This window comes from Hemiscyllium ocellatum, chromosome 24 (genome assembly GCF_020745735.1).
Source record: "Hemiscyllium ocellatum isolate sHemOce1 chromosome 24, sHemOce1.pat.X.cur, whole genome shotgun sequence".
NCBI classification, from domain to species: domain Eukaryota; kingdom Metazoa; phylum Chordata; class Chondrichthyes; order Orectolobiformes; family Hemiscylliidae; genus Hemiscyllium; species Hemiscyllium ocellatum.
Genome location: NC_083424.1, coordinates 43,503,051 through 43,529,641, shown reverse-complemented (window position 1 = coordinate 43,529,641; position 26,591 = coordinate 43,503,051). Strand labels below are relative to the sequence as shown.

The following is a 26,591-nucleotide window of genomic DNA, read 5'->3' as shown; positions in this document are numbered from 1 at the left end:
CAGCCTGGAAAGAATTGAAAGGCACAGGTGAGAGCGTTTGTTAAGTGAATGATGAGACTTTTCCATTCCTTACACATTCCCACAGCACTAATCACACTAATCATGGGATTGGCTGTTTTTGAATGACGCAGACTCAATGGGCCAAAGGGCCTGAGGACTTCCAAGACTCATTCCCTGACTCCAGGGTGAGCAAGGGCAAACTGTTACCAGAAATTTGATTTGTACTAAGCTATAGCTCGTTTCTGAGTGTGCCTGAGGATGACTTAACCTTCCGACTTCACCTCCCTTCTGGTAACGATGTACCTGCTGAATCATTCGGTAAAAGATTAAAGTAAACTCTATAATTTTATAGAATGGTGGCAGAAGCATGTTTTGAGGGCCCTTTTGTGGCGCAGGAATAGTGTCCCTACCCCTGGACTGAGAGGCCTGGGTTCAAGTCCCACCTGCTCCAGAGGTGTGAGGTAATACCTCTGAACAAGCTGTATAAAGAAAAAAAAAAGCTCATTTACAGAGCAACGTCTTGACCTCAGAATAACTTAAACTGTTTCACAATTAAGTACTTTTAAACATATTTTTCACTGCTATGACAGGAAGTGAGTAACTAGCATGATTTGAAGTGTTGGAGGGATTGGGTTATGAACAGCAAGTATGTAAATTGGGTATGTTCTCCCCGGAGAGTAGTGATATGGTCATTACTTTTAGGATCCCACATAAGAGTGCCCGAAACATTGATTTTTCTGCTTCTCGGATGCTGCCTGACCTGCTGCGCTTTTCCAGCACCACTCTCTCTCGACTTAAAAATATATCGCTTTACCTCAGTGTCAAGGGGTCAAAATCCTTGAAACCCCTCCCTAACAAGGTTGTGGGTATCGACACCCCAAGGACGCATTGGATCAGAAAGACAGCTCACCATCACCTTCTCCATGGTCATAGGGGCTGGGCAACAAATGCTGGACTAGCCAACAAAGCCCAGATCTTCGGAATGAATAAAAATCTCTCGCTGATTTGAGATTTCAGAGTTCCAGAGGAGACAGACCAAACGTAGTAACTTTTAAAGCCAAGATCTGGATGGGTTTATGAATAGGAAGGGTTTAGAGGGATATGGGCCATGTGCTGGCATATGGGACTAGATTTGGTTGGGATATCTGTTTGGCATGGACGAGTTGGACTAAAGGGTCTGTTTCCATGCTGTACATCTCTATGACGCCAAGTGCAGTGAACAACAGATGAGAAAGGAACTGAAAGGATTTTGTACTTAGTGGCACAGAGACACTCCCATATCTTCAGTTCCCTCAGTTGCTGCTGTGTGTTCTTTTACTGATGAGTACCAGGAAGCCAGTTGCCACAAATAAATTCCCAAGGATATGTTAAGACTGCTGTAATTGAGCGATTACTGCATTGTGATTGATAACCTTCCACTCCTGTACTTACAGGACAGAAAAGAGACATCACCTGAAATATTCATCTCTTTTCAGATGCAGATGACCTGTCCGATTATTTGTGCCACTTTTTGTCAGAACACAGATTGAAAGATTAGGCCTGACGTATTAATTTCCCTTCTCTTTTTCAGTTCTTGCCAACCCTGCCATGTAATTCTGAGATTTTCTGACTTAACTCTTGGAAGTTTTATTCATCTGATAAGATGAGTGCATCTGACAGATAGGGGACTGGCAGAAGGCATTTTGAGGGGATTAAGAAGTGGGGGGAGTTGCAGATCTCCCAATGCAGTTTTGAAGTGAGCCTGCAAGTTTGTGGGCAAGGCATGTTCACTTGTCTTTGAATGGATGGTGTTTAAATTTATAAATGTAAATGTTTGTTTTAGGGCCTGTTTAGAGTACAAATGGAACTAGCTGACAGCTCCTGGCAGCTTCTACAACAAAACCCCTTTTGATTTTTGTTTCTGTGGTGCTATACTGAAGCTCATTGCTGATCCATCTTTACCCCCTGCTTCAAGTCCCCAACGTTACCTTGCCTTGCTAGTTGACTCAGGAAAGCAGTTGGCAAGCTTTCCAATCTGTTAATGGCTCCTTTTTGCCTCCGAATGAAGTCTATCTCTGAAGATCTCCCGGGTTTGCTAAACGTAGCTTTGGTAGCAGGGTGTCACTGGTACAGGCCATTCGATCCAACTGGATCTTGCATTTTCTATCTCTACAGATGCTGCCAGATCTGCTGAGTTTCTCCAGCAAATTCTCTTTCTAATTTTCAATACCCTTGGTCTTGCAAATGGGAAGCAAAGGAGAGAAAATTGACTGGAAAATTTTGCTGAGTTAACCAAGTGAGTCTTGTTTGTGGGGCAGGGGCTTAACTCTGTGTGTAGAAATGGCGTTTTATAAGAGGCTGGTTTCATGGACATTGATTACACCTTCTAACTTCCCAAGTGCCCATTTTCCTGAAACTGACCAGAACATTTGGCTTTGTGTATTGTTACTGGTGATATGCCCCCTCACAGATTTATGTTCACAGGATTTTCCTTTCCTTGTATCTTTGTACACCAAGGTAAGTTGTAGACCACCTTCCTTAGTGTCCGTCTGTGTCTGTACATTGGTTCTAGACAGAATACAATCCCTTTTCCCATGAGCCTGTTTAGTTGCACAGGATCAGATGGTCTCTTGGCTGAGGTCCAGAAAGGTGGTCAATACTTGTGATTCATGCTTTGATGTGAGGGAAATGAGAAGAGGAGACAAAGGCAAGGAGACAAAGATGTTAATATTCTAATGGTAACCTTTCTGTTTCTTCACCTTCACCACAGGGAGGACCCATGGAGGGCAGCAAAGATGATCAAGTGCTACATGCAACAGCACAATATCCCCCAGCGAGAAGTGGTGGACACAACTGGCTTAAACCAGTCTCACTTATCACAACATCTGAATAAGGGAACACCAATGAAAAACCAGAAGAGGGCTGCTCTCTACACCTGGTATGTCCGGAAACAGAGAGAGATTGCCCAGCGTGAGTATCATTCCTTCCCATACCTCAGGCCTTGGCTGAAACTCCAGGCCCGGCCATGAATTTTACATTAACATAGCCATTCAGAACTCTGGATAATACACTTTCAGAAGTAATTCACTTCGCTTTTTCTCGCAATTGCACTTTAAAAGCAATCCTACGCCCTGCCACTTTGTGCATGGCTCTTCCCTGAATGTTGTGATAAGCAGCAATTTGTTCCCAGGCCTCTGTTCACCAACCTGTAAAGCTTTTCTTGAGGAAATGCCAAAGCACCCTGAGGTGAGGGACTGTCTGTCTCTCGTGCCCTCCCTTTGGAGCAGCACAAAGCTCCCACAAACAGCTTTTACTGACGACTCGACTGAGAGAGGGAACTGGTGTCAAAGTGAGGTAAAGATGCAATACGTTCAGTGCTGACATACTTGAGCTCAGCTCTCCCCAGTTCCAGCTTAAATTTTCAATTACCCCACTGCCACCGTCACTGTTACTGTGACATTTTTACTCCAGGCTGAGTGCAAGGGATGTCCTGAGTGATTAAAGCCTGTTGAAGTGCTGGTTGGAGATGGGCCATTGGTTCTCATTGAGCTGGGCAGGATGTGCAACTTACACACATTAAGCGGTAACAGCTAGTTGCCAGGTCGGAGTGAAACCTACAGCAGTTTGCGCAGGAAGGTCTTGAATGTTCCTCCAGTATTGACAAAGCATGATAGGTCACTTCAGATCCCCCGACCCACTCTTGCAGATGTTGAGGACCGCCCCCTTCCTCTGCAGGGATGTACCTTATTCCAGGCTTATTCCAGCTAAGACTGAGCTGTCCAGAAGTGATTCATCCCTGGCCCAGCTCAGGCCCTTTGAATGAACACTGAGGGATGCGGTTGGTGATGGTGAGGGAACTCGTGGTAAGATCTGACAATAGAAGGTACACATAACAAGATTTGCAGGATTGGCTGAGAGGGGCAAGAACTCACTGAGTTGTTTGAGATGTAGCACAGCCCACTGAAAAGTGAGCAAAGCTTCCTGAAATTAAATTAGATTCCCTACAGTGTGGAAATAGGCCCTTCGGCCCAGCTAGTCCACACCAACCCTCCCCACCTTACTAAAGATTCTATAGCTAGCACATACTGTGATGGATTCTATTAGAGGACACTGCCGTTGTCAATAACCAAGCTCCGGAGTTAGAAACTGAGGTCTGAAGCTAATGTATCCCACAGGCAAATTCAAAGGAGTTGACATGTGCATATTTCCAACGGCAGTAAATAGAATATAAAGTACCTCAGAATTCATGGGATCCCTACACTGTGGAAACAGTCCATTTGGCGTGTCAAGTCTGCACCAACTTTCTGAAGAATATTCCATCCAGATCCCTCCCTGCATTTCTCATGGCTAACCCACCTCACCTGCACACCACAGGCAATTTAACATGGCCAATCCACCTAACCTGCACATCAAGAGGATTAGGAGAAAGTGAGGACTGCAGATGCTAGAGATCAGAGCTGAAAATGTGTTGCTGGAAAAGTGCAGCAGGTCAGACAGGCTCAAAAGAACAGGAGAATTGACGTTTCAGGCATGAGCCCTTCTTCAGGAATGAGGAGAGTGTGCCAAGCAGGCTGAGATAAAAGGTAGGGAGGAGGGACTTGGCGAAGGGGCATTGGAAACGTGATAGGTGGAAGGAGGTTAAGGTGAGGATGATAGGCCGGCGTGGGGGTGGGGGCGGAGAGGTCAGGAAGAAGATTGCAGGTTAGGAAGGTGGTGCTGAGTTCGAGGGTTGGGACTGAGACAAGGTGGGGGGAGGGGAAATGAAGAAATGGGAGAAATCTGAGTTCATCCCTTGTGGTTGGAGGGTTCCTCATCTTCCGCCTAGGAACCCTCCAACCACAAGGGATGAACTCAGATTTCTCCAGTTTCCTCATTCCCCCTCCTCCCACCTCGAACTCAGCACCACCTTCCTAACCTGCAATCTTCTTCCTGACCTCTCCACCTCCACCCCCCACTCCAGTCTATCACTCTCACCTTAACGTCCTTCCACCTATCACATTTCAACACCCCTCCCCCAAGTCTTTCCTGCCTACCTTTTATCTCCGCCTGCTTGGCACACTCTCCTCATTCCTGAAGAAGGGCTCATGCCCGAAACGTCGATTCTCCCGCTCCTCGAATGCTGCCTGACCTGCTGCGCCTTTCCAGCAACACATTTTCAGCTCATCAAGAGGATTAGATTAAATTAGATTACTTACAGTGTGGAAACAGGCCCTTCAGCCCAACAAGTCCACACCAAACCGCCGAAGCGCAACCCACCCAGACCCCATTCCCTTATCTTTAGCCCTTCACCTAACACTACAGACAATTGAGCATGGCCAATTCACCTAATCTGCACATCTTTGGACTGTGGGAGGAAATCGGAGCACCCAGAGGAAACCCACGCAGACACTGGGAGAATGTGCAAACTCCACACAGGCAGTCGCCTGAGGCAGGAATTGAACCCGGGTCTCTGGCGCTTTGAGGCAACAGTGCTAACCACTGTGCCACTGTGCCGCCTCAAGAAACTGGAGCACTCAGAGGAAACCCACACAGACACGGGGAGAACATGCAAACTCCAGTCAGACATACGTCCGAGGGTTGAATCAAACCCGGGTCTCGAGCAGTGTGAGGGGGCAGTGTTGAGCACTGAGTCACTGTGCCACCTCAACTCCTCGTGCATTAGTCTTATTTAAATTGGGATTGATTTCATTAGGAGAACGTTAAAGCTGCCAGGAATGAATTATCACTGCACTGGCTTCCTCAGTGTTGAACATGTGGGGCCTGGAGCTGTGCCTGTAGCAACAGAAAATGATTGTGAGCAGACTCCAATGTGTAAACAAGACCATGGCAGCTTATAAAAATATTGTGAGTTTAATATTTAAACAGAAATGATTACTTTAATGAGAGTGCACGTGCAGTAGAATTGACTCAGACATAACTGATTGTAATGATCTTGAGTGCAAATCACTACTTTTAGTGAGCTCATATGAAAATGTGTGTCTGTATGTTAAGGAACATTGTTTAGATTTTGCTTAAAATTGAGTCCTGATACAAAATTGACAACAAAACAGGCCATTGGTTCAATGAACCTGTGCTACTCAATGTTCCCTGCTCTTGTCATCTTGCTGTTGTCATCTTCCTGATGAAGGGCTTATGCTCGAAACGTCGAATTCTCTATTCCTGAGATGCTGCCTGGCCTGCTGTGCTTTGACCAGCAACACATTTGCAGCTGTGATCTCCAGCATCTGCAGACCTCATTTTTTACTCAATGTAACTTCTGCTGACCTCTCTGAAATCTGTACTCAGTTACTCCGTGGAGTCGCAAGTCCCAGCAAGTTGCACGTTGCCATCGCTCTCTGGGAAAAGCAGTTCCTCCTGATTTCTTTATTAAATTTATTAACCACTCCCTTACATTTTTGTCCCTTTGTTTTGGACACTCCCTTTTCTCCAATGCCTGCTGTTTTAATTTTAATTCCTTCACCCCCCAAATGTAAGTGTCCCAGTCTGTCCGATCTTCCTCAGTGAGATATTACCTGACAGTCTATGCAAAATTCCAGAAGAAACAAAAGGCTAAATTTTACCAAAACATTGACTGGATTTTTTTAAGGGGAGTTTCATAGAGATGTGCTTTCTCTGAGTGATTCATTTTATGCAATTTCCTGCTGCTCACCTCTTTGCATATTTTTGAGCCTATTTTTCTAATCAATCCGTTCAGAAATATTATTACATACCACTGCAGCAGGTGAGACTTTTGAATACAGGTCTGTTGGTCCACAAATAGGGACACCAGCACAGCACCATGTCTGCATGATGCTGTGTTGACACTACTCTGCTCTCACCAGCAGTAGGAATACTCCCTCACCATTGCTGCCATCTTCCTGGATTCACACCTTTGGCACAGTACTTAAAGGTTTGCTTAACGATTTGTAGCTCAGGTGCCAGTTGCCATGGTTGTGTGTATGCTTGCCAAGCTGGGAAGTTTATTTGCAGATGTTTCGTCCCCTGTCTTGGTGACATCTTCAGGGCTTTGGAGCCTCCTGTGAAACGCTGCTGTACGGTGTCTTCTAGAACTTATTTGTTGCAGTTCTTGCTGCTTCCTGTTACCTGTTCCGGTTGTTCATTGTCGTGGCCGGTATATTGGGACCAGGTCAATGTGTTTATTGATGGAGTCCATGGATGAGTGCCATGCTTCCACGAATTCTCTGGCTGTCCTCTCTTTAGCTGGTCCTATGATCGTTGTATTGACCCAGTCAAATTTGTGGCCCTTGTTTGTATGGCTGCTAGTGTTATGAAGATGTAGGGGTACTATACATTTAAGAGAAAAGCTAGCAAGGACTTAGAGAATCACAGACCATCCGGAACAAGGTAACAATGGAAACATTTGGTCGAAACAGCTAAGGACTGTGTTGCCAGGATACAAAAAGAAATTCAAATTTTGTCAATCCGTTTAAATTATGCCCCAAGATACCAAACTCCAATCAAGTTTGAATTTAGTATTTTGATAATATTAAAACCAGTGAAATGATCCGATGCAGTGGGGCATAAACATCAGACATTTTGAACAGTTACTCAGAGCGGCAAAGAGCACCAACAAAAACAGAACAATACAGACTGCCCACAGATCTGCTGTCTTAAAGGTACCTTTCTCTATCAAAGACCTGTGAAGGAGACTCCCAAAGAAGAAGAAAAGAAGACAGAGGAAAATCTACAGAGATCATTTGGCTAAGCTGCCTGGTTTTGAAACGTGATTATATTTTTTGTAAATTGTAATCATGATTTTTATCGGACCAGCATTGTAGAGAGAGAGGTAAAAGATAGGTTAAGAGAAAGTAGTTTTAAATAGTTGTCAGTTAATATTCTCTGTTGGACTTAATAAAGTTCTTAAAAATTTTTACTTTAAATACTGACTTCTGGGATAGCTCTTTTCCTCTTGCATTTTTACAGATTACGAAATGGGTGAGTCTTATCTGTGTTTAAATTAGCAGAGGGGTTTACCCTGTGTTGCAACACGAGGGACAGCTGGTTGTGGCATTTAGTGGGTAGTTGGTGTTCGTGGATGCAGATTGCAAGTTGTCTGCTGTTTGTCCTAGATGGTGCTGGGTGCAGTCTTTGTATGGAACCTTGTAAATTACGTTAGTCTTACAAAGTTTGGGAGAAGATTTGTAGCTCGGGTGCACGTTGTTGTGGTTCTGTTCGCTGAGCTGGGAGTTTGTGTTGCAAACGTTTCATCCCCTTTCTAGGTGACATCCTCAGTGCTTGGGAGCCTCCTGTGAAGCGCTTCTGTGATGTTTCCTCTGGCATTTATAGTGGCTTGTCTCTGCCGCTTCCGGTTGTCAGTTCTTGCTGTCCGCTGCAGTGGCTGGTAGATTGGGTTGAGGTCGATGTGTTTGTTGATAGAATCTGTGGATGAGTGTCATGCCTCTAGGAATTTCCTGGCTGTTCTCTGTTTGGCTTGCCCTATAATAGTAATGTTGGCCCAGTCAAATTCATGTTGCTGGTCATCTGCGTGTGTGGCTACTAAGGATAGCTGGTCGCGTCGTTTCATGGCTAATTGGTGTTCATAGATGCGGGTCGTTAGCTGTCTTCCTGTTTGTCCTATGTAGTGTTTTGTGCAGTCCTTGCATGGGATTTTGTACACTACGTTGGTTTTGCTCATGCTGGGTATCGGGTCCTTCGTTCTGGTGAGTTGTTGTCTGAGAGTGGCTATTGGTTTGTGTGCTGTTATGAGTCCTAGTGGTCGTAGTAGTTCGATTCCACCTTTGGGCGGCTAATTGTGTGGAGTTTGCACATTCTCCCCATGTCTGCGTGGGTTTCCCTTAGGTGCTCCGGTGTCCTCTTACAATCCAAAACCGTGCAGGTTAGGTGAATTGGCCATGCTAAGTTGCCCATAGTGTTCAGGGAGGTGTAAGCTAGGTGCATTAGCCTGGGGAAATGTAGTATAATAGGGTAGGGGAAATGGGTGTGGGTGGGTTACTCTTTGGAGGGTCGATGTGGACTTGTTGGGTCAAATGGCCTGTTTCCACACTGTGATGTTTATAAATGAATTGCCTCTTTACATCATCATCTGTCTGACTGTCTCAGGAATGACAATAATAAAGCTGCACAGGAGGCATCCCTTTAAGGCCCTGCCCCTTGAAATGAAGGAGATGAAACATCTGCAAACCAACTTCCCAGCTCAGTGAGCTTACCGACAACCACAGCAAACGGCACCTGAGCTACAAATCTTTCTGCAAACCTTTAAGTACTGTGCCAGAGGTGTGAATCCAGGAAGGTGCCAGCAGTGGAAGGGAAAATTCCCACTGCTGGTGAGAGCAGGATACAGGAAACTGAGAATTATTAAGGGTATAGGCATCCTGGTAGGTGCCAGGGTACCTGGCACAGACCTTGAAGATGTGGCACCAATGATCTCTGATGACTTGTATGTTTTATTGAATGGAAGCCTTTTCTATTGATTTTAAATCTACATCTGACCCTGTCATCATGTCACATGTGCTATCTATAGTGCCTGGCACCAGGAGTAAGCCAGCTATGTTGGTTCAGTCTTGAACATTTGTGGATTGAACATTGAGAAATCCCATACAACTCCCCAGTGGCTCCTTGGAAGCCAGTGGTATAAGGATTTAGTGTAGCTGTCACTTTGATGGCCAGTTGGGCTGGGATGGCCACAGACTCCCTCAGGTCACGGTTCTGCTCCAGACGTCACAGTTCTGTCACGGTGTTCCCCAGACATCCCATTCGATGGCCGTCAAAGTGTCTCCCAACACGGTGTAGAGAATGATCAACTCTGGGCCTCCTGCACTTCCTCCTCCCACACTCTGAGGGGCGCTTCAGCTACGTAGCTGCGACTGGAGGCTGCTTGGCATCGGTTGCCGCTTGACCTGGGCTTGTTGGGGCAGCTGAACCTCCTCCATGTTTTGAACCTCTGTCCTATTGTGGTGAGAATGAGGATGACCCTGCTGTGGCAGGCTCCATTGAACCTGTGTGGGGAGTATCAGAAATAAAGTCGATCCTCAGTAATGTGAACAGTCAATATCGGCATCACACCTCAATGACCATCTAGTGCCATCTCCAAAACAGTGGGACTCAGACCAAAGAGGGTCATTGGCACCTCAACGTGGACCTTTTTGATGTTAGGGTCCTTATTCCGACATGTGTGACAGAAGTCATGTTGTGCAAGTATAGTCCAACATTGTAGCTATGGTAGAGTTAATGAAACCTCTAACCCACCCCCATCCCCCCACATCACCCCAAGAAAGGCAGCATTGCCAGTAATGCAAAATACTTTCGGTCCAATGTGAGATGAAATCAGCTGCATTGTTCCGTTTATGAAAGCTTGGATTGTGGGCCCTTTTAATGTCACTGGGATTAATTCTGCTTTTGGGAAGACTATCTTCAATCTGCAAAGACCAATGACATGTTGAAGATTGCTTCTGAGCAAGAATTTGTATCCCACACAGTTAAACACTGCGTGTACTTCGTTGGCAGAATTCCAGATATCTTAAACTTGTACTCGGCAAGTGCCTGATTAATGTTCCTTAAAGGGCCTCATTATTGTTCCAGGCTACAATCCATGTCCTCTGATGGAAAAATAAAATGTCAACACCAGCCATTCCAACTGTGGCTGTAACCATTTTTCATTTCCATTGTGCATTTGTGCTCTGAATGCACCGTAGATTACTCTTCGCAGACTGACCCACAGGTTCAGCCTGTTAAATTAGGCAGCACTCCTCCAAGGTTGACCCCATTAATTCTGAGATGAGAATGTGGTGCTAGAAAAGCACAGTGGGTCAGGCAGCATCCGAGGAGCAGGAGAATTGACGTTTTGGGCATAAGCCCTTCATCAGGAATGTCTTGATGGTCCCAATCCTGATGAAGGGCTTCTGCCCAAAATGTCGACTCTCCTGCTCCTTGCATGCTGCCTGACTGGCTGTGCTTTTCCAGCACCACACTCTCGACTCTGATCTCGACCATCTGCAGTCCTCACTATGTTCCTGGCCAGCACCCCCACATGACTCCAAACTCCAGGCCTACAGTTTAGCCATGCCAACTACTACCACCCCCCTCCCCCCAACTGTGGTGTCAAACCCAGGGCGGTGATTGATGTCACACTTTCCCACAGTAACCCATGTCCTGCCATGCTCAATATTCCCTCTTCCTGCCATTTTACACATGGCAGCCAGCATTGACAAACCCTTGCCCTTTGACCTTGGAGGCATGTGCACCTGGAAAGAAAATTGGAGGGGGCACAGATCATCTCCTGCACTTGAGTCACCCTCCTTCACTATTATTATTATTTCTTCTGCACCCAGTGTCTCCACTGCCTCCAATCACTACTTTTGGCTTTCCCGACAGAAGTGGTCCCTAACCTTTCCCACCTCTCTGAATGGCTAGTCCACAGATCCTGCCAGATCTGCTAATGGTTGAGACCCCTGACTGACCTGGAGTGACAGCCCTAACTGATGGCTCATTGATCTCTGTGCAGTTCCTGATTGATATACCGCTACTCCCTGGGCAGTTTGGACTGGACCAGAGCCTAACCCCTGCACTGTAATGATAAGCAACCCCTGACTGTGCAGCTGGCTGACTGACTGTGACCGAGTCTGGGCTGGGATCAGACTTGGACTAGGGCAGGAGCCCTGTCTGAAACAGTCGCTATTGACTTGACTGAGGACATGTCCCCTTCAACTTTGAGACATGGCCATTTGTGGAGCACATTAGCGTGTTTGTCTCATGTGCTGCTGACGCAGGTCGATTTTCTTTTTAAATTTATCCATGGGATACGGGTGTCACATTTATTACCCAACCCTAATTGCCTAGAGAACTTTGAAGAATCAACTACATTTCTGTGGATCATGTGTAGGCCTCAAGGATGGCAGTTTCCTTCCCTAAAGGGCACCAGATGGATTTTTCCCAACAATCAACATTTGTTTCATGCTCATCAGTAGATTTTTAATTACAAACTTTTTAAGAAATTGAATTCAAATTCCACAACCCTGTAGCAGGATTTGAAACTGATCTCCCAGAACATTATCTGGGTTTCTTGATTAACAGTCCAGCAATAAAAAACGCAAGGCCACCATTTCCCTGCAGCTAAGGTGCATTGATGTGGCACAGTGCCATGAAGTAAGATGACTGTTCACTGATCATTGCTGGTAAACAGTGTCAAACAGCTAGGCTTTGGTCTGTGGCAAAAGGCAAGGCAAGACATATCCTGAATGAGGCAGCACTGTGTAAAAGGACAAGGCAGGCAAGGCAGAAATGCAGTGATCGTCTGAATTAGAACAATTGGATGAGTGAGCACGCAGAAGAGCAAACTAAGAGCCTTGGGATGTACATTGCAGGAGACAGGTCCCTGCTCCTGTGTGGAATCTGGCCTGGCAGCAGCATCGCTGTAAGAGATGTTGGTGCTCTCTGAGTTGCAGTATTGAAATGATGCGTGATTTCTAATTGGCCCTGAGATGTGCCAGGAGGATGTAATGAGGCTGGTGCCTGTCTGACATCACTCTCCGTGGATGAAGGATGCAGATGGTCACTGCCCATGGGATGTTGGGAAAGGCTTGGGTGGAACTGCTCTGACATTCACACTCGCTATTGTTGCTGTCTCGTTCCTCTCCACTACCTGTGCAAAAGAGCAAATGGCACGTCAATGGAGCATGAGTAGGTAATGATGAGATGTTAATCCACACAAATAGACTTCTGGCCTCATATTAATGTGATTCCCCTCTCGTTCAAACTTCGGGTGAAAAATCTGACTTTTCTCTCTTGACGGCAACAGACATCTCATTTTTCTGATCTCGCTATCTTTTCCCAACTGACTCACCATTGTCAATGTCATTCAGAAACCAGGAACATTCTGCCCAAAGTGCTGAACATAAAACAAAATAATTAGAGTCATAGAGCCATAGAGATGTACAGCATGGAAACAGACCCTTTGGTCCAACCTGTCCATGCCGACCAGATATCCCAACCCAATCTAGTCCCACTTGCCAGCACCCAGCCCATATCCCTCCAAACCCTTCCTATTCATATACCCATCCAAATGTCTCTTAAATGTTGCAATTGTACCAGCCTCCACCACTTCCTCTGGCAGCTCATTCCATACACGCACCACCCTCTGTGTGAAAACGTTGCCCCTTAGGTCTCTTTTATATCTTGCCTCTCTCACCCTAAACCTTTGCCCTCTAGTTCTGGATTCCCTGACCCCAGAGAAAAGACTTTGTCTATTTATCCTGTCCATGCCCCTCATAATTTTGTAAACCTCTATAAAGTCACCCCTCAGCCTCCGACACTGCAGGGAAAACAGACCCAGGCTGTTCAGCCTCTCCCTATAGCTTGAATCCTCCAACCCTGGCAACATCCTTGTAAATCTTTTCAAGTTTCACAACATCTTTCCGATAGGAAGGAGACCAGAATTGCACGCAATATTCCAACAGTGGCCTAACCAATGTCCTGTACAGCCACAGCATGACCTCCCAACCCTGTACTCAATACTCTGACCAAGAAAGGAAAGCATACCAAACGCCTTCTTCACTATCCTAACTACCTGCAACTCCACTTTCAAGGAGCTATGAACCTGCATTCCAAGGTCTCTTTGTTCAGCAACACACCCTAAGACCTTACCATTAAGTGTATAAATCCTGCTAAGATTTGCTTTCCCAAAATGCAGCACCTCGCATTTATCTGAATTAAACTCCATCTGCCATTTCTCAGCCCATTGGCCCATCTGGTCAAGATCCTGTTGTAATCTGAGGTAACCATCTTCGCTGTCCACTACATCTCCAATTTTGGTGTCATCTGTAAACTTACTAACTGTACCTCTTGTGCTCGCATCCAAATCATTTATGTAAATGACGAAAAGTAGAGAACCCAGCACCGATCCTTGTGGCACTCCACTGGTCACAGGCCTCCAGTCTGAAAAACAACCCTCCACCACCACCCTCTGTCTTCTACCTTTGAGTCAGTTCTGTATCCAAATGGCTAGTTCATCCTGTATTCAGTGAGGTCTAACCTTGCTAATCAGTCTCCCATGGGGAACCTTGTCGAATGCCTTACTGAAGTCCATATAGATCACATCTACCGCTCTGCCCTCATCAATCTTCTTTGTTACTTCTTCAAAAATCTCAATCAAGTTTGTGAGATATGATTTCCCACGCACAAAGCCATGTTGACTATCCCGAATCAGTCCTTGCCTTTCCAAATACATGTACATCCTGTCCCTCAGGATTCCCTCTAACAACTTGCCCACCACCGAGGTCAGGCTCATTGGTCTATAGTTCCCTGGCTTGTCCTTACCACCCTTCTTAAACAGTGGCACCAAGTTTGCCAACCTCCAGTCTTCCGGCACCTCACCTGTGACTATCGATGATACAAATATCTCAGCAAGAGGCCCAGCAATCACTTCTCTAGCTTCCCACAGAGCTCTAGGGTACACTTGATCAGGTCACCTTTAGCCATTTCAAGACATCCAGCATTGCCTCCTCTGTAATCTGGATATTTTGCAAGATGTCACCATCTATTTCCCTACAGTTTATATCTTCCATATCCTTTTCCACAGTAAATACTGATGCAAAATATTCATTTAGTATCTCCCCCATTTTCTGTGGCTCCACACAAAGGCCGTCTTGCTGATCTTTGAGAGGCCCTATTCTCTCCCTAGTTACCCTTTTGTCCTTAATATATTTGTAAAAACCCTTTGGATTCTCCTTAATTCTATTTGCCAATGCTATTTCATGTCCACTTTTTGCCCTCTTGATTTCCCTCTTAAGTATACTCCTGTTTTCTTTATACTCTTCGAAGGATTCACTTGATCTATCCTGTCTATATGCTTTCTTCTTTTTCTTAACCAAACCATCAGTTTCTTTAGTCATCCAGCTTTCCCTGTATCTACCAGCCTTCCCTTTCACTGTAACTGGAATATGCTTTCTCTGGATTCTTGTTATCTCATTTTTGAAGACTTCCCATTTTCCAGCCGTCCCTTCACCTGCGAATGTCTACCTCCAATCAGCTTTTGAAAGTTCTTTCTTAATACCATCAAAATTGGCCTTACTCTAATTTAGAACTTCAACTTTTAGATTTGGTCTATCCTTTTCCATCACTATTTTAAAACGAATAGGATTATGGTCGCTGGCCCCAAAGTGCTCCCCCACTGACACCTCAGTCACCTGCCCTGCCTTATTTCCCAAGAGTAGGTCAGGTTTTGCACCTTCTCTAGTTGGTACATCCACATACTGAATCAGAAAATTGTCTTGTACGCATTTAAGAAATTCTTCTCCATCTAAACCTTTAACACTATGGCAGTCCCAGTCGATGTTTGGAAAGTTAAAATCCCCTACCATAACTACCCTATTATTCTTACAGATAGCTGAGATCTCCTTACAAGTTTGTTTCTCAATTTCCCTCTGACTATTGGGGGGGTCTATAATACAATCCCAATAAGGTAATCATCCCTTTCTTATTTCTCAGTTCCACCCAAATAACTTCCCTGGATGTATTTCCGGGAATATCCTCCCTCAGGACAGCTGTAATGCTATCCCTTATCAAAAATGCCACTCCCCCTCCTCTCTTGCCTCCCTTTCTATCCTTCCTGTAGTATTTGTATCCTGGACCATTAAGTTGCCAGTCCTGCCATCCCTGAGCCATGTTTCTGTAATTGCTATGATATCCCAGTACCATGTTCCTAACCATGCCCTGAGTTCATCTGCCTTCCCTGTTAGGTACCCATGCATTGAAATAAATGCAGTTTAATTTATTAGTCCTACCTTGTCCCTGCCTGCCCTGACTGTTTGACTCACTTCTTTTCTCAACTGTACCAGTCTCAGACTGATCTCTTTCCTCACTATCTCCCTGGGTCCCACTCACCCACCTTACTAGTTTATATCCTCCCAATCAGTTCTAGCAAATTTCCCTGCCAGTATATTAGTCCCTTCCAATTTAGGTGCAATCTGTCCTTCTTGTACAGGTCACTTCTACCCCAAAAGAGATTCCAATGATCCAAAAATGTGAATCCTTCTCCCATACCCTAGCTCCTCAGCCATGCATTCATCTGCTCTATCCTCTTATTCCTGCCCTCACTAGCTCATAGCACTGGGTGTAATCCAGATATTACTACCCTTGAAGATCTCCAATTTAAATTTCTGCCTAACTCTCTGTAATCTCCCTTCAGAATCTCAACCTTTTCCCTTCCTATACTGTTGGTTCCAATGTGGACAATGACCTCTTGCTGGCCCCTCTCCCTCGTGAGAACATTCTGCACCCTCTCTGAGACATACTTGATCCTGGCACCAGGGAAACAACACACCATTCTGCTTTTTCTCTGCTGGCCACAGAAATGTCTGTCTGTACTTCAGACTACAGAATCCCCTAACACAATTGATCTCTTGGAAGCTGACGTACCCCTCATTGCATTAGAGCCAGTTTCAATACCAGAAATTTGGCTGTTTGTGCTACATTCCCCTGAGAATCCATCACCTCCTACATTTTCCAAAACAACATACTTGTTTGAAATGGGTATATCCACAGAAGACTCCTGCCCTAGGTGCCTACCTCTCTTACCCTTCCTGGAGTTAACCCATCTATGTGACTGGAACTGAGACTTCCCCCAATTCCTATAACTGCCGTCCATCACATACTGTTGCAAATTCCTCATCGCTTCTATCTGTCTCTCCAACTGATCCACTCGATCTGATAAGATTTGCATCCAACAGCATTTATGGCAGATATAATCCGCAGTAACCCTTAAACTCTCTTTAAACTCCCACAACTGAAAAGAAGTACATATCACTGCAAAGGCCATTTTTACTTCTTCACAATCTACAGACTAAGAAAATAACACTGTCTTATTCCTCTACAAAACTCTGCCCCAGGTTAAATTAATAGCTATGGCTTATATTTTAAGTTTAATCAAGAGACATATCTCCAAAACATATAATCAAGAAAGAACCCACTGTGCTCACTAATACAGCATTTCTCTTGGACAGACTTAAACAACAATTAACTTATCTGATTCTGTTTGTGAACTTTGCCCAAACCGGTTCCTCCAAGATTAGTTGTGAAATTCACTGTTTGTTAATTTTCCCAGGTACACGATGTCCAGCAACACATGAATTCAAAAACAGCAAATTCTCCTGCAGTAAAATGCTTTCTTTGAACATGCATTAATGATTTCTGTTTAATCGCAAGAAAACTTGGCTTATGTATAAGTACCTCCACACTGATTATTTATAAAGGATTTAATGAAATCCTTTAATTATACCTTGTAAATAGATCGGCTACCCTGAAGCTTAGTTTTTAAGTTCAATATAGAGAATAAATTCAATTTCTAGTCAGACCTGTAACCCGAGGCAGAGACTGCAGCTCCCATCCATAGTTTCACTAAACCCACGCCAACTGCACATGTTCAGATCTCAGTCCAGTCCCTGGTCTTGTGTCTGTTGCAAGCCCTGCTCTGTGAGAAATACTGGAATCAATGTAAGCTGCACTGAAGAAGTGTGGTAAACGACTAGATTAATCAGTGATATGTTTTTCAGCGTGGATTATGTGGAAAAGTCTGAATAGTGAAGAGTACACGAGTGTCCTCTTTCCTTTATCAGGGTGATAATACATGGTGGATAGTGACTGTCCCACAATAAGGGACTACCAATGATAGAAACCCAAGAGCAAAGATGAAATAGTTTATTGTCTGAAAGCTGGCGTTACAGTATTGAATGTCTGCTTGGGTGCCAGTTGCCCTTTCGGCAAGATGAACTTCAGCTTCGGTGTTTGAGATACAATATAAAGTTTCCAGCACAGAGTTACATCGCTGATGTCCTGATTATTCTTGCCTGCTGTTACTTGGTGTAATTCACAAACGCAACTCTCATTTCTGACTGAAATGACACCCGGGGCCCGCGGGCTAACAGGATGACAACCATCGGCTACAAAAACAGAAACTAGGTTAGATTCCTCACAGTATGGAACCAGGCCCTTCGGCTCAACAAGTACACCCACACCCATTCCCCCATATTTACCCCTGGCTTGGCCAATTCACCTAGCCTGCAGATCTTTGGGCTGTGGGAGGAAACCCACGCAGACACGAGAAGAATGTGCAAACTCCACACAGACAGTTGCCTGAGTCTGAGGAGCGTCCAAGGCTGGGCCTGCAGACCAGCCTGCAGGATCCTCGGACTCTATTTCTTACCAGGCCCTGGTGAGGGAGCTCACAAAATCTCACAAGATGTTGGGTAGCAGATAGAGGGGAAGCTGGCCCCGATCTCTATCATGCTGCAGAAGCTGGGACACCTGGACAAAAGGACAGATGAGGCCGAATACAGAGCTGTAGTAGTGGAAGCTGATACTGGCTCCTGTAAGGATAGGGTCCAAGCCCTGGAGACCCAGGTCATAATTTGCTTGATCAAGTTGATGACCTCAAGAACAGGGGCAGATGAAACAATATATGCATTGTCGTTCTGCCAGAGGGTAAGGAAGGTGAGCGGCTGGTGGAATTTATTGAGGACTGGTCGCTGAAATTCCTCAACTTGGAGGCTGGAATGAGAGGCTTGAAGATCAAGAGGGCTCACCGGGTCACGCCGCAGAGGTCAGGTCTGGATCAACGTCCTCGTCCTATCTTGGTGCGGTTTCATCATTATAGAGGTAAGGAGAGAATCGTGGAAGCTTCCAGAATCCAGGAGAAGGATCCGAAGGCCCTAGTTTATGAGGGCTCGAAGATCATGTTCTTCCAGAAATTCTCAGCAGTAGTGATCCAGAAAAGAAAATACTAAGACAACGTCAAGAAAAGACTGAGGGAGCTTGGGATCCAATTCTCTGAGATATCTATCGATGCTTTGGATCACCTTAGATGGATCTGTACACCTGTTTGACATGTTGGAGAGGGCAAAAGACTTTGTGTGCAAATTAACCTAATGTGAACAATGTAGTCTGTCCAAGAGAAATGCTGTATTAGTGAGCACAGTGGGTTCTTTCTTGATTATATGTTTTGGAGATATGTCTCTTGATTAAACTTAAAATATAAGCCATAGCTATTAATTACAAATAGTAGTGTTGTTTGGGTACTGTCTTTGTTTTTCCTTTTCAAAAAAAGAGGATGTCTGGTTGGGGTTTTATTTTCCTAGCTTTCTTATTGGTAACAATCTGGTCTAAACTGTGTTTGGTGTGGTTGAGATGTGTCCTTTCAATTTCTAAGTTAAGTTATACCCAAAGGATGGGTGGGGTACTGACCATTTTTTTTTTCAGAATTTCTTTATTCACATTGCTATTCCCTGGTGTATTTTCTTCCTTTTCTGCTTGTGCTTAGGTGTGGCAGTAGCTAAGAGGAGGGAAAATGGTAGGGATGGCTAGATGCCTACTTACGGGCAGTTTATACCCAGTTCAGGTATTTAAATGCCCTGGCTGCAGTATTGGTAGCGGGATGGGAAGTTGGGTTTTGGGATGTGTAGTTGTTGTCCCCCTTGGGCAGGGAGTGAGTTCCACTATTCAGTGCCGTTGGCACTTTATATGTTGGTTTGTTTTTTGGTTTTTGTTATATATAGTCTTTGATAGCTTTGATAGGTTTGTTAACTGTAGTAGGTTTAGTTTATGTAGTTTTTATGTTCAATGGATCTTGCGACACTAAGGCTCGGCGATTTATGGTTCGAATTCCTCCTCTCTGGAATCGAAATGTTACTGCCCAAGGTTATGGCTAATGACTTGATTAAAAGGTGTGCCTCAAACATCAAGGGGAGTCACTCACCAATTAAGAGGAAGAAGGTACTTTCGAGTCTGAGAAAGGAGAAGGTGGATATTGCTTTATTACAGGAGACACACTTGGGTGATAGGGAGCATTTGAAACTACAGCAGAGTAGCTTAAATTTTCAGCTTTTAAGACCAGCAGTAGGGGAGTGGCTATCTTGGTTAGGAGGAATCTCCCATTTAAGTTACGAGAGGTGTGTTAAAGACACACACAGGAGGTTTGTAATTCTCAAAGCTCTGATAAACGGGGATGAATATGGTGTTTTAAATGTTTATTGCCCTCTGCTTCATCCTCTCAGATTTCTGGTAGATGCGTTCTCTTAACTGATCAGTCTCGAGTCCCGACATATCATTATAGGGGGAGATTTTAATGGATCCCACAGTAGACAGACTGCACAAAAGCCCCTGATGCCATCTGTAAAATTGGTGGATCTGTGTGTGGAGTTAGGGATGTCTGGAGGTGTCTCCAATCCACACAGATGTCACACCAGGATTGATGTTTTTTTAACCCCCCCCCCCCCGTGGTAAGTGTGGACTTGGTAGGATCTTGTACGATCGGTAATACTACCATCTCCAATCAAGCTCCAGTGTACCTGTTGGTTAAGATTAAGGACATTATAGTGGGCCCAAGGCACTGGTGAATGGATCCCTTTATCCTCAAGGATAATAAGTTTGTGGATTACTTCTCTAGGGAATTTCAGGCATTCTTAGACACTAACTCAGCCTCAGTTAGTAGCCCATCCATCCTTTGGGAAACTGCCAAAGCCTATGCCAGAGGTTAGTTATTTCTTGCTCTACCAGTAGGAGGTGGCAAAAGGGCAAACAGTAACATCTCCTCGAAGCACGGTCGAAGGTAGCCGAGACGGCTTACTTTGACAGGCCCTTGTTTATCAAGCTACAGAGGATTATAGCACTGCGGGCTGCATTGAATTCTGTGCTCACGCAGATAGCAAAGAAGGAGCTTACTTTCGCAAAGCAAAGGTTATATGAGCATTGTGACAGGCCAGGCAAGTACTTAGCCTCATAAACCATTACGTCAGTTAGGGAAAGGTCTGGGAAGGTAACATGTGATTCCAAAAAGATTAATGTGGCATTCCAGAGATTTTACTCTAAGTTATACCAATCTGAATGTTGTGAGGAGGAGTGGGCCAAGATGGAGTCCTTCTTCAAGGTTCTGGAGATCCCAGGCGTGACCCCTGAACAAGAGTCTTTTCTCAATGCCCCTTTATCAGAGCAAGAGGTGCAGGAGGCTGTGAAGCAGCTTCATAGTGGAAAGGTGTCTGGTCCTGATGGACATCCCAGCGAATTCTCTAAGGAATTTATAAACATATTGTCAGGCCTGATACTCAACATGTTCAATGACTCATACAGTCATGATTGTCTTCCTGAGAGAGGGCAATATTTAGCTTATTCTTATAAAGAGACAGGCCCATTTCAGTCTTAAATGTGGACTTTAAAATCTTCTCTAAGATTCTTGCATTAAGGCTGGAGACTGTGTTACCTTCTATTGTTAAAGTGGACCAGACGGGCTTCATAAAGGGCCATAGATCCTCCAATAATGTTCGGAGGCTGCTTAATGTAACTCAAGTGTGTCAACAACACTCAATACAGGGATTGGTGATTTCTCCAGATGCAAAGAAGGCATTTGATTGAGTTGTACCTTTTTCATACTCTGGAGCAGTTTGGCTTGGGCGAAGCGTTTATAAGATGGGTAACATCTTATAAACAGTGACCCTCTCGCTGCGGTCATCACCGATGGAATATGATCAAGCAAATTTAACATTTTTAACATTTTAACATTTGATTTTCGCTCTTTATGTTGAACCAATGATGGAGGCCTTTAGTAGAGATCCCAATATATTGGCTCTAGAAGTGGGGTCAAAATTACATAAGATTTTGTTGTACGCAGACGATGTCCTCATTTTTTTTTTGTCAAATCCAGCAGTTTCGTTGCCTCTCCTGATAATGCATCAGTGCGTTTGGCCCCTTTTCAGGGTACAAGATTAATTTTGCAAAATCAGAGGCTATGCCTATGGGTGGTCTTACAAAGGTGCTAGGTCTTAAGGGCGACTATAGATTCTCAATTAAATGGTCACGGGCGGGGGGGGGGGGGATTTGTGTATTTGAGCATATTCATTACTCCAATTCTGGATTGTCTGTTTAAAGCTAATTTTGCTCAATTATTCAACAAAATTAAACAAGACCTTCAAAGATGGGAGGCACTTCCAGTCCCGCAGTTGGGTCGGATAGCGCTTATTAAGATGAATATGCTCCCCAGTTAGTTGTACCATATACAGATGCTCCCCCTGATTTTCGATAAACAAACATTTAGGAGACTGAACAGCTGGTTCAGCTCTTTTATTTGGCATTGTAAGTGGCCCTTTATTAAATTAGCTAAACTGCAATTGCCCAGATTGGGGGGAAGTGGATCTCCCGGACATTAAAAACTATCAACTAAGCTCGCTTTTATCTTACACGAGTGATTAGGCTTGTGGGGACCCTCTTTCAATATGGTTAGATATCGAAACCTCTCAGGCCAGGGTGCCCCCTGACTAGATTGTTGTTTTTGGATAAATTGACGACAGTTATGGAATATTGCCATAACCCAACAGTTATCAATACTGTTAAAAGCATGGAGGGCAATTCGGTAGAGGGAAGGCAATATTGGCAAAACATCTTCTCGTACATCTATAGGGGGTATGCTGGGTTTTCAACCAGGAATGATAGATTCAGGATTTAAACGTTGTGCAGCTAGCGGTGTGTCTTGCATGGGTGATTTATTTGTAGGAGACACAATGATGTCCTTTGATCAGTTAGCACGGAAATATGAGCTAGGTAAAAACAATGACTGCAGATGCTGGAAACCAGATTCTGGATTAGTGGTGCTGGAAGAGCACAGCAGTTCAGGCAGCATCCGAGGAGCAGTAAAATCGACGTTTCAGGCAAAAGCCCTTCATCAGGAATCAGGATAGCTCAGGAAATATGAGCTAACAGGGACCTCTTTCATTTTTTTCCAAGTACGGAATTTTATTTAAAAAAACTACACTTTTGACTGATCCCTACAAATCCTACAATGGAGAGGAGGGTACTCAGTGCTAAGAGTACACTTTCTGTCAGCATTTTATATCATCAATTGGGGACGGCCCCTTAGTTGAGTTCGATCAACTCTGCAGGGTGTGGGAGAGAGAGCTGGGTGTTGAGGTCTCCTCAGAGGCATGGGAAGATATTTGGGAAAATGCAAGACAGATATCAATTTGCAATAGGACCCATGCTTTACAGTTGAAGATTCTCCACAGGGTCCACCTGGCTCCAGACAGTTTGTCAAAATTTAAACCAGGGGTAGCTTCAACATGTCCCAAGTGCAAGGTTAGTCCGGGCACTTCTTCTCATTGTCTCTGTCCTGTGGTAGGCCTCAAACATACTGGAGCTCTGTGGTGGGTGCAATGGAGGGGATTTTGGGTGTAAGGGTGGAGAAAGACCGTATCTCTTCTCTTCTTGGCCTGCCCAGAGTGTTCCCTGTAGATGCGCATAGGAAAAAACCTTTCAATATCCTCAATTTCTGCGCAAGAAAGAATATCTTGTTAGGTTGGGTATCCAAAAATACCCCAGGCCTGACGGGTTGGCATAAGATTGTTATGGAGCATATCCCCTTGGATTTACTCGCAAGTATGGTACACCACAAAACTGAGAATTTCTAAAAGATATGGCGGCCCTTTTTGGAAACCTGGACACAGATTTATCTGCCACACTAATAAGGGCTTTTATATAGCTGTAATGATTGTCCTTTACGAGTCCAATATCCAGACAGGGGGAACTGTGAATGTATGAATATGTGAAAATTAATGCTCACAAGATTTGAGAGTGAGTGTTTTGTTTGAGCTGAGTTATTATTATTACTTATGAGTTTGTTGTTCATTTTTATTTAGTTAGTTAAGTAGTTGAGTTTTTTAATTTATAAATTTTTCTATACATATTTATGCAGTTGTAGACGAGGGTGCTTTGGGATTTTACATTTCTTTTGTGTTCTTCCTTTGTATTATTTTGAATTGTATTGTTTTGTATTTGTAGTAATACTAAAAATTCTACTTTCCAATAAATTTTTTTATGCTTGGCTGTTACTGAAATCATGGCACAGACCCTCAGGTATTTGCTTGTGCCTCCAATAATTAAATGTAAAAATCCAGATGTACAAAAATAAATGCCTCTTGTGTCATTTGGCAGTAAAACCTTCTTGACCCATAGAATACCTCTCAGTCCTTGGGTTTTTCTGTGTGAGGTGCTCAAGCAGACAACTCTAGCATGACTCGCTTTTCTGTACAAAGGATTCTCTTTGGTGGAGTTGGCCTCTGCTCAGTAACGACAAATGGGGGCCTTAGAAAACCAGCATTGCACATTACATCATGCCTGGGTTTCTTACCCATTAATTTCCAACAGGGTGTTGTTCCTTTATCAGCCTGTATCAGGCTAATGATATACAGTAGACAAATTGCACATACAAAATATCTTCTGTTACTATTTACTGGCTTGCAGAGAGGGCGTGAGGACATTTAGATTTCAATCACATGTGCATTATCCACAGAATAATCAGAGTTGATATTCGTGTGCCGCTACACGTGCTATATTCCACTCTGGTTCATATCCATGATACTGCATTGTATATGGTAAATTTTGGATATTGGCCGTCCTCCCAGAAGAATAAGCTAAAGAGAGCAAACAGAAGGCAGTTACACATTGGACATCTACTGTATTATGAATCCTGTTGGGTGAGCAGATGAATCAAAGCAGAAATCAAATCTAGATTTTTATAATCAACCTAGGATAATAATCAACCTGTTATATCAGGATACACCTCTGGAGCAGGTGGGATGTGAACTATAGGCCTCAGAGATAGGAACACTACCACTATGTCACAAGATCCTTTAATGAAAACCAATCTAAACTGAAGACATGGGCTTCGGCTGTCTTTTTTTTTAAATCCCTGATGAGTAGGATTATTGATTGTAGTTAGATCAGATGGCATGCTGGCTCATTGGTTAGCACTGCTGCCTCACAGCACCAGGGACCTAGGTTCAATTCCTGCCTTGGGCAACTGTGTGGAGTTTGCGCATTCTCCCTGTGTCTGCGTAGGTTTCCTCTGGGTGCTTCGGTTTCCTCCCACAATCCAAAGATGTGTAGGTTAGGTGAATTGGCCATGCTAGATTGCCTATAGTATTAGGTGCATTAGTCAGGGGTGAATGTAGAGGAATGGGTCTGGGTGGGTTGCTCTTCGGAGGGTCGGTGTGGACTGAAGGGCCTGTTTCCACACTGTAGGGAATCTAATCTAATTAAGGTGAGAATTCCGCAAAGAAAAAAGACGGCTATAGTGTTCTGTCATTTTAAGGTTCTAGTTTTTTTAAGACCCTTAGATTGTGTAGGTTGCCTTTTTGTTGTGAAGGAAGGAACAAGCGACATTTATTTCTACCTTTCCATTGTAGAGTTCAGCCAACCAACCCAAAAGGCAGGCCAGAATGTGGCAGAGAGCAGGCAGCAGCTGTTTCTCTTTGCAGAGTACAGCAATGCAGCTCAGGGAGCTCCCGGGGAAGAACCTGTTGAAGAGCCAACCGGCAAGAAGATGCGGAGGAACCGATTCAAGTGGGGGCCCGCCTCGCAGCAGATTTTATTTCAGGCTTATGAGAGGCAGAAGAACCCAAGCAAGGAAGAACGGGAAGCATTGGTTGAAGAGTGCAACAGGTACGTTGAATGAAGGGTGATGAACAATGGGCACTTGTTGATATTGTATTGCTGAGCGAATGAACCAGCTGATATCTTGCCAGCAGCAGTTAGAGGGCTATCACTGACTTTAACAATGCTGAGATGGTAAGGTTGGCAGGATAGGGGTCGGGTACAGTTGGAGTGGTGGGAACCTGTCGGGCTCTTACTGTAGGTACATATTCTTATCGGGAGAGTGCTGTGTGAACATAGGTTGACAACAACATTGGATTCAGTGTCGGCACCCTTTGTAACCAACATGATGATGCTAAGTTGAACTGAAGAAAGGCCATTTAGATGGGCTGTAGAAGCTGCTAATGCATGCACAAACAAACTCAAAGATGAGCTACTCCAATGAGAAGAGACAAAGAGCGACGAATTGAAGAAAATACGTGGGAGTAAAGGAATAAGATGAGTGCACCAAGCTCACAGTAATTCTATCTGTCATCCTACATCCCCACCCTTCACATTCTTTTACATTCCTGCTTCCTAACAAAGTATTGTTTTACCTTTTTATAATTGCTTCTACATCAATGGCCTTCCAGCACCATTATATTCTCTCATCATCTGTCAACTTGAATCTCCTCAGATTCACTTTGAACCTGCTCAGGCTCTGATAGGGTTATTTCCTTGTTGTCAAACTACTGCTCGAGGGAAGAGTTGTTTCACTTTAACCTCCTTCATAATTAAAGGCACCAATCAGATCACTGCTTTTGTCCAGAGACAATTACACAAGCTTAACTCAGTACCTCATAAACGTTAAATGCCTTCATTTTAGTTATTGCAAAAGATGGGAAATACAACCATGGCAGATCCAAGCGGAGACATCTGTCATCAAACAATCAGAATGTTCGATAAGAGTCAAGTTCCTATAGGACATGTGCAAACATCACAAGCCTTCAATCATCCCTCCATGAGTGACTGCATATTTAATATTTACAAACAGTTCTGCAAATCAATGGTTCACTTAACATCACGTGTAAAAGATGATAGAAACCTAGATTCTGAACTCCTGGTCCCCTCGCTGAACACTCACCCTTGAGATGACAGGTGAATCCATAAATCAGAATCAGAGCTATAGACAATATTTCAGATGAGGAATTTCTATCACTATTTAAAGTTGTAGCACAACTTCAAGTGCATTGTGAATACTTACAAAATAC

General features: G+C 44.2%; 1 protein-coding gene across 1 annotated transcript in view; it reads left to right on the top strand.

Moving 5' to 3' along the window:
- hnf1a (HNF1 homeobox a) overlaps positions 1–26,591 on the top strand; it is a 204,353-nt gene that overhangs the window by 37,976 nt on the left and 139,786 nt on the right. The window contains exons 2-3 of the mRNA XM_060844157.1: positions 2,750–2,949; positions 25,227–25,410. Coding sequence (XP_060700140.1) covers positions 2,750–2,949; positions 25,227–25,410 — 384 coding nt within the window. The remainder of the gene's footprint in view (positions 1–2,749; positions 2,950–25,226; positions 25,411–26,591) is intronic.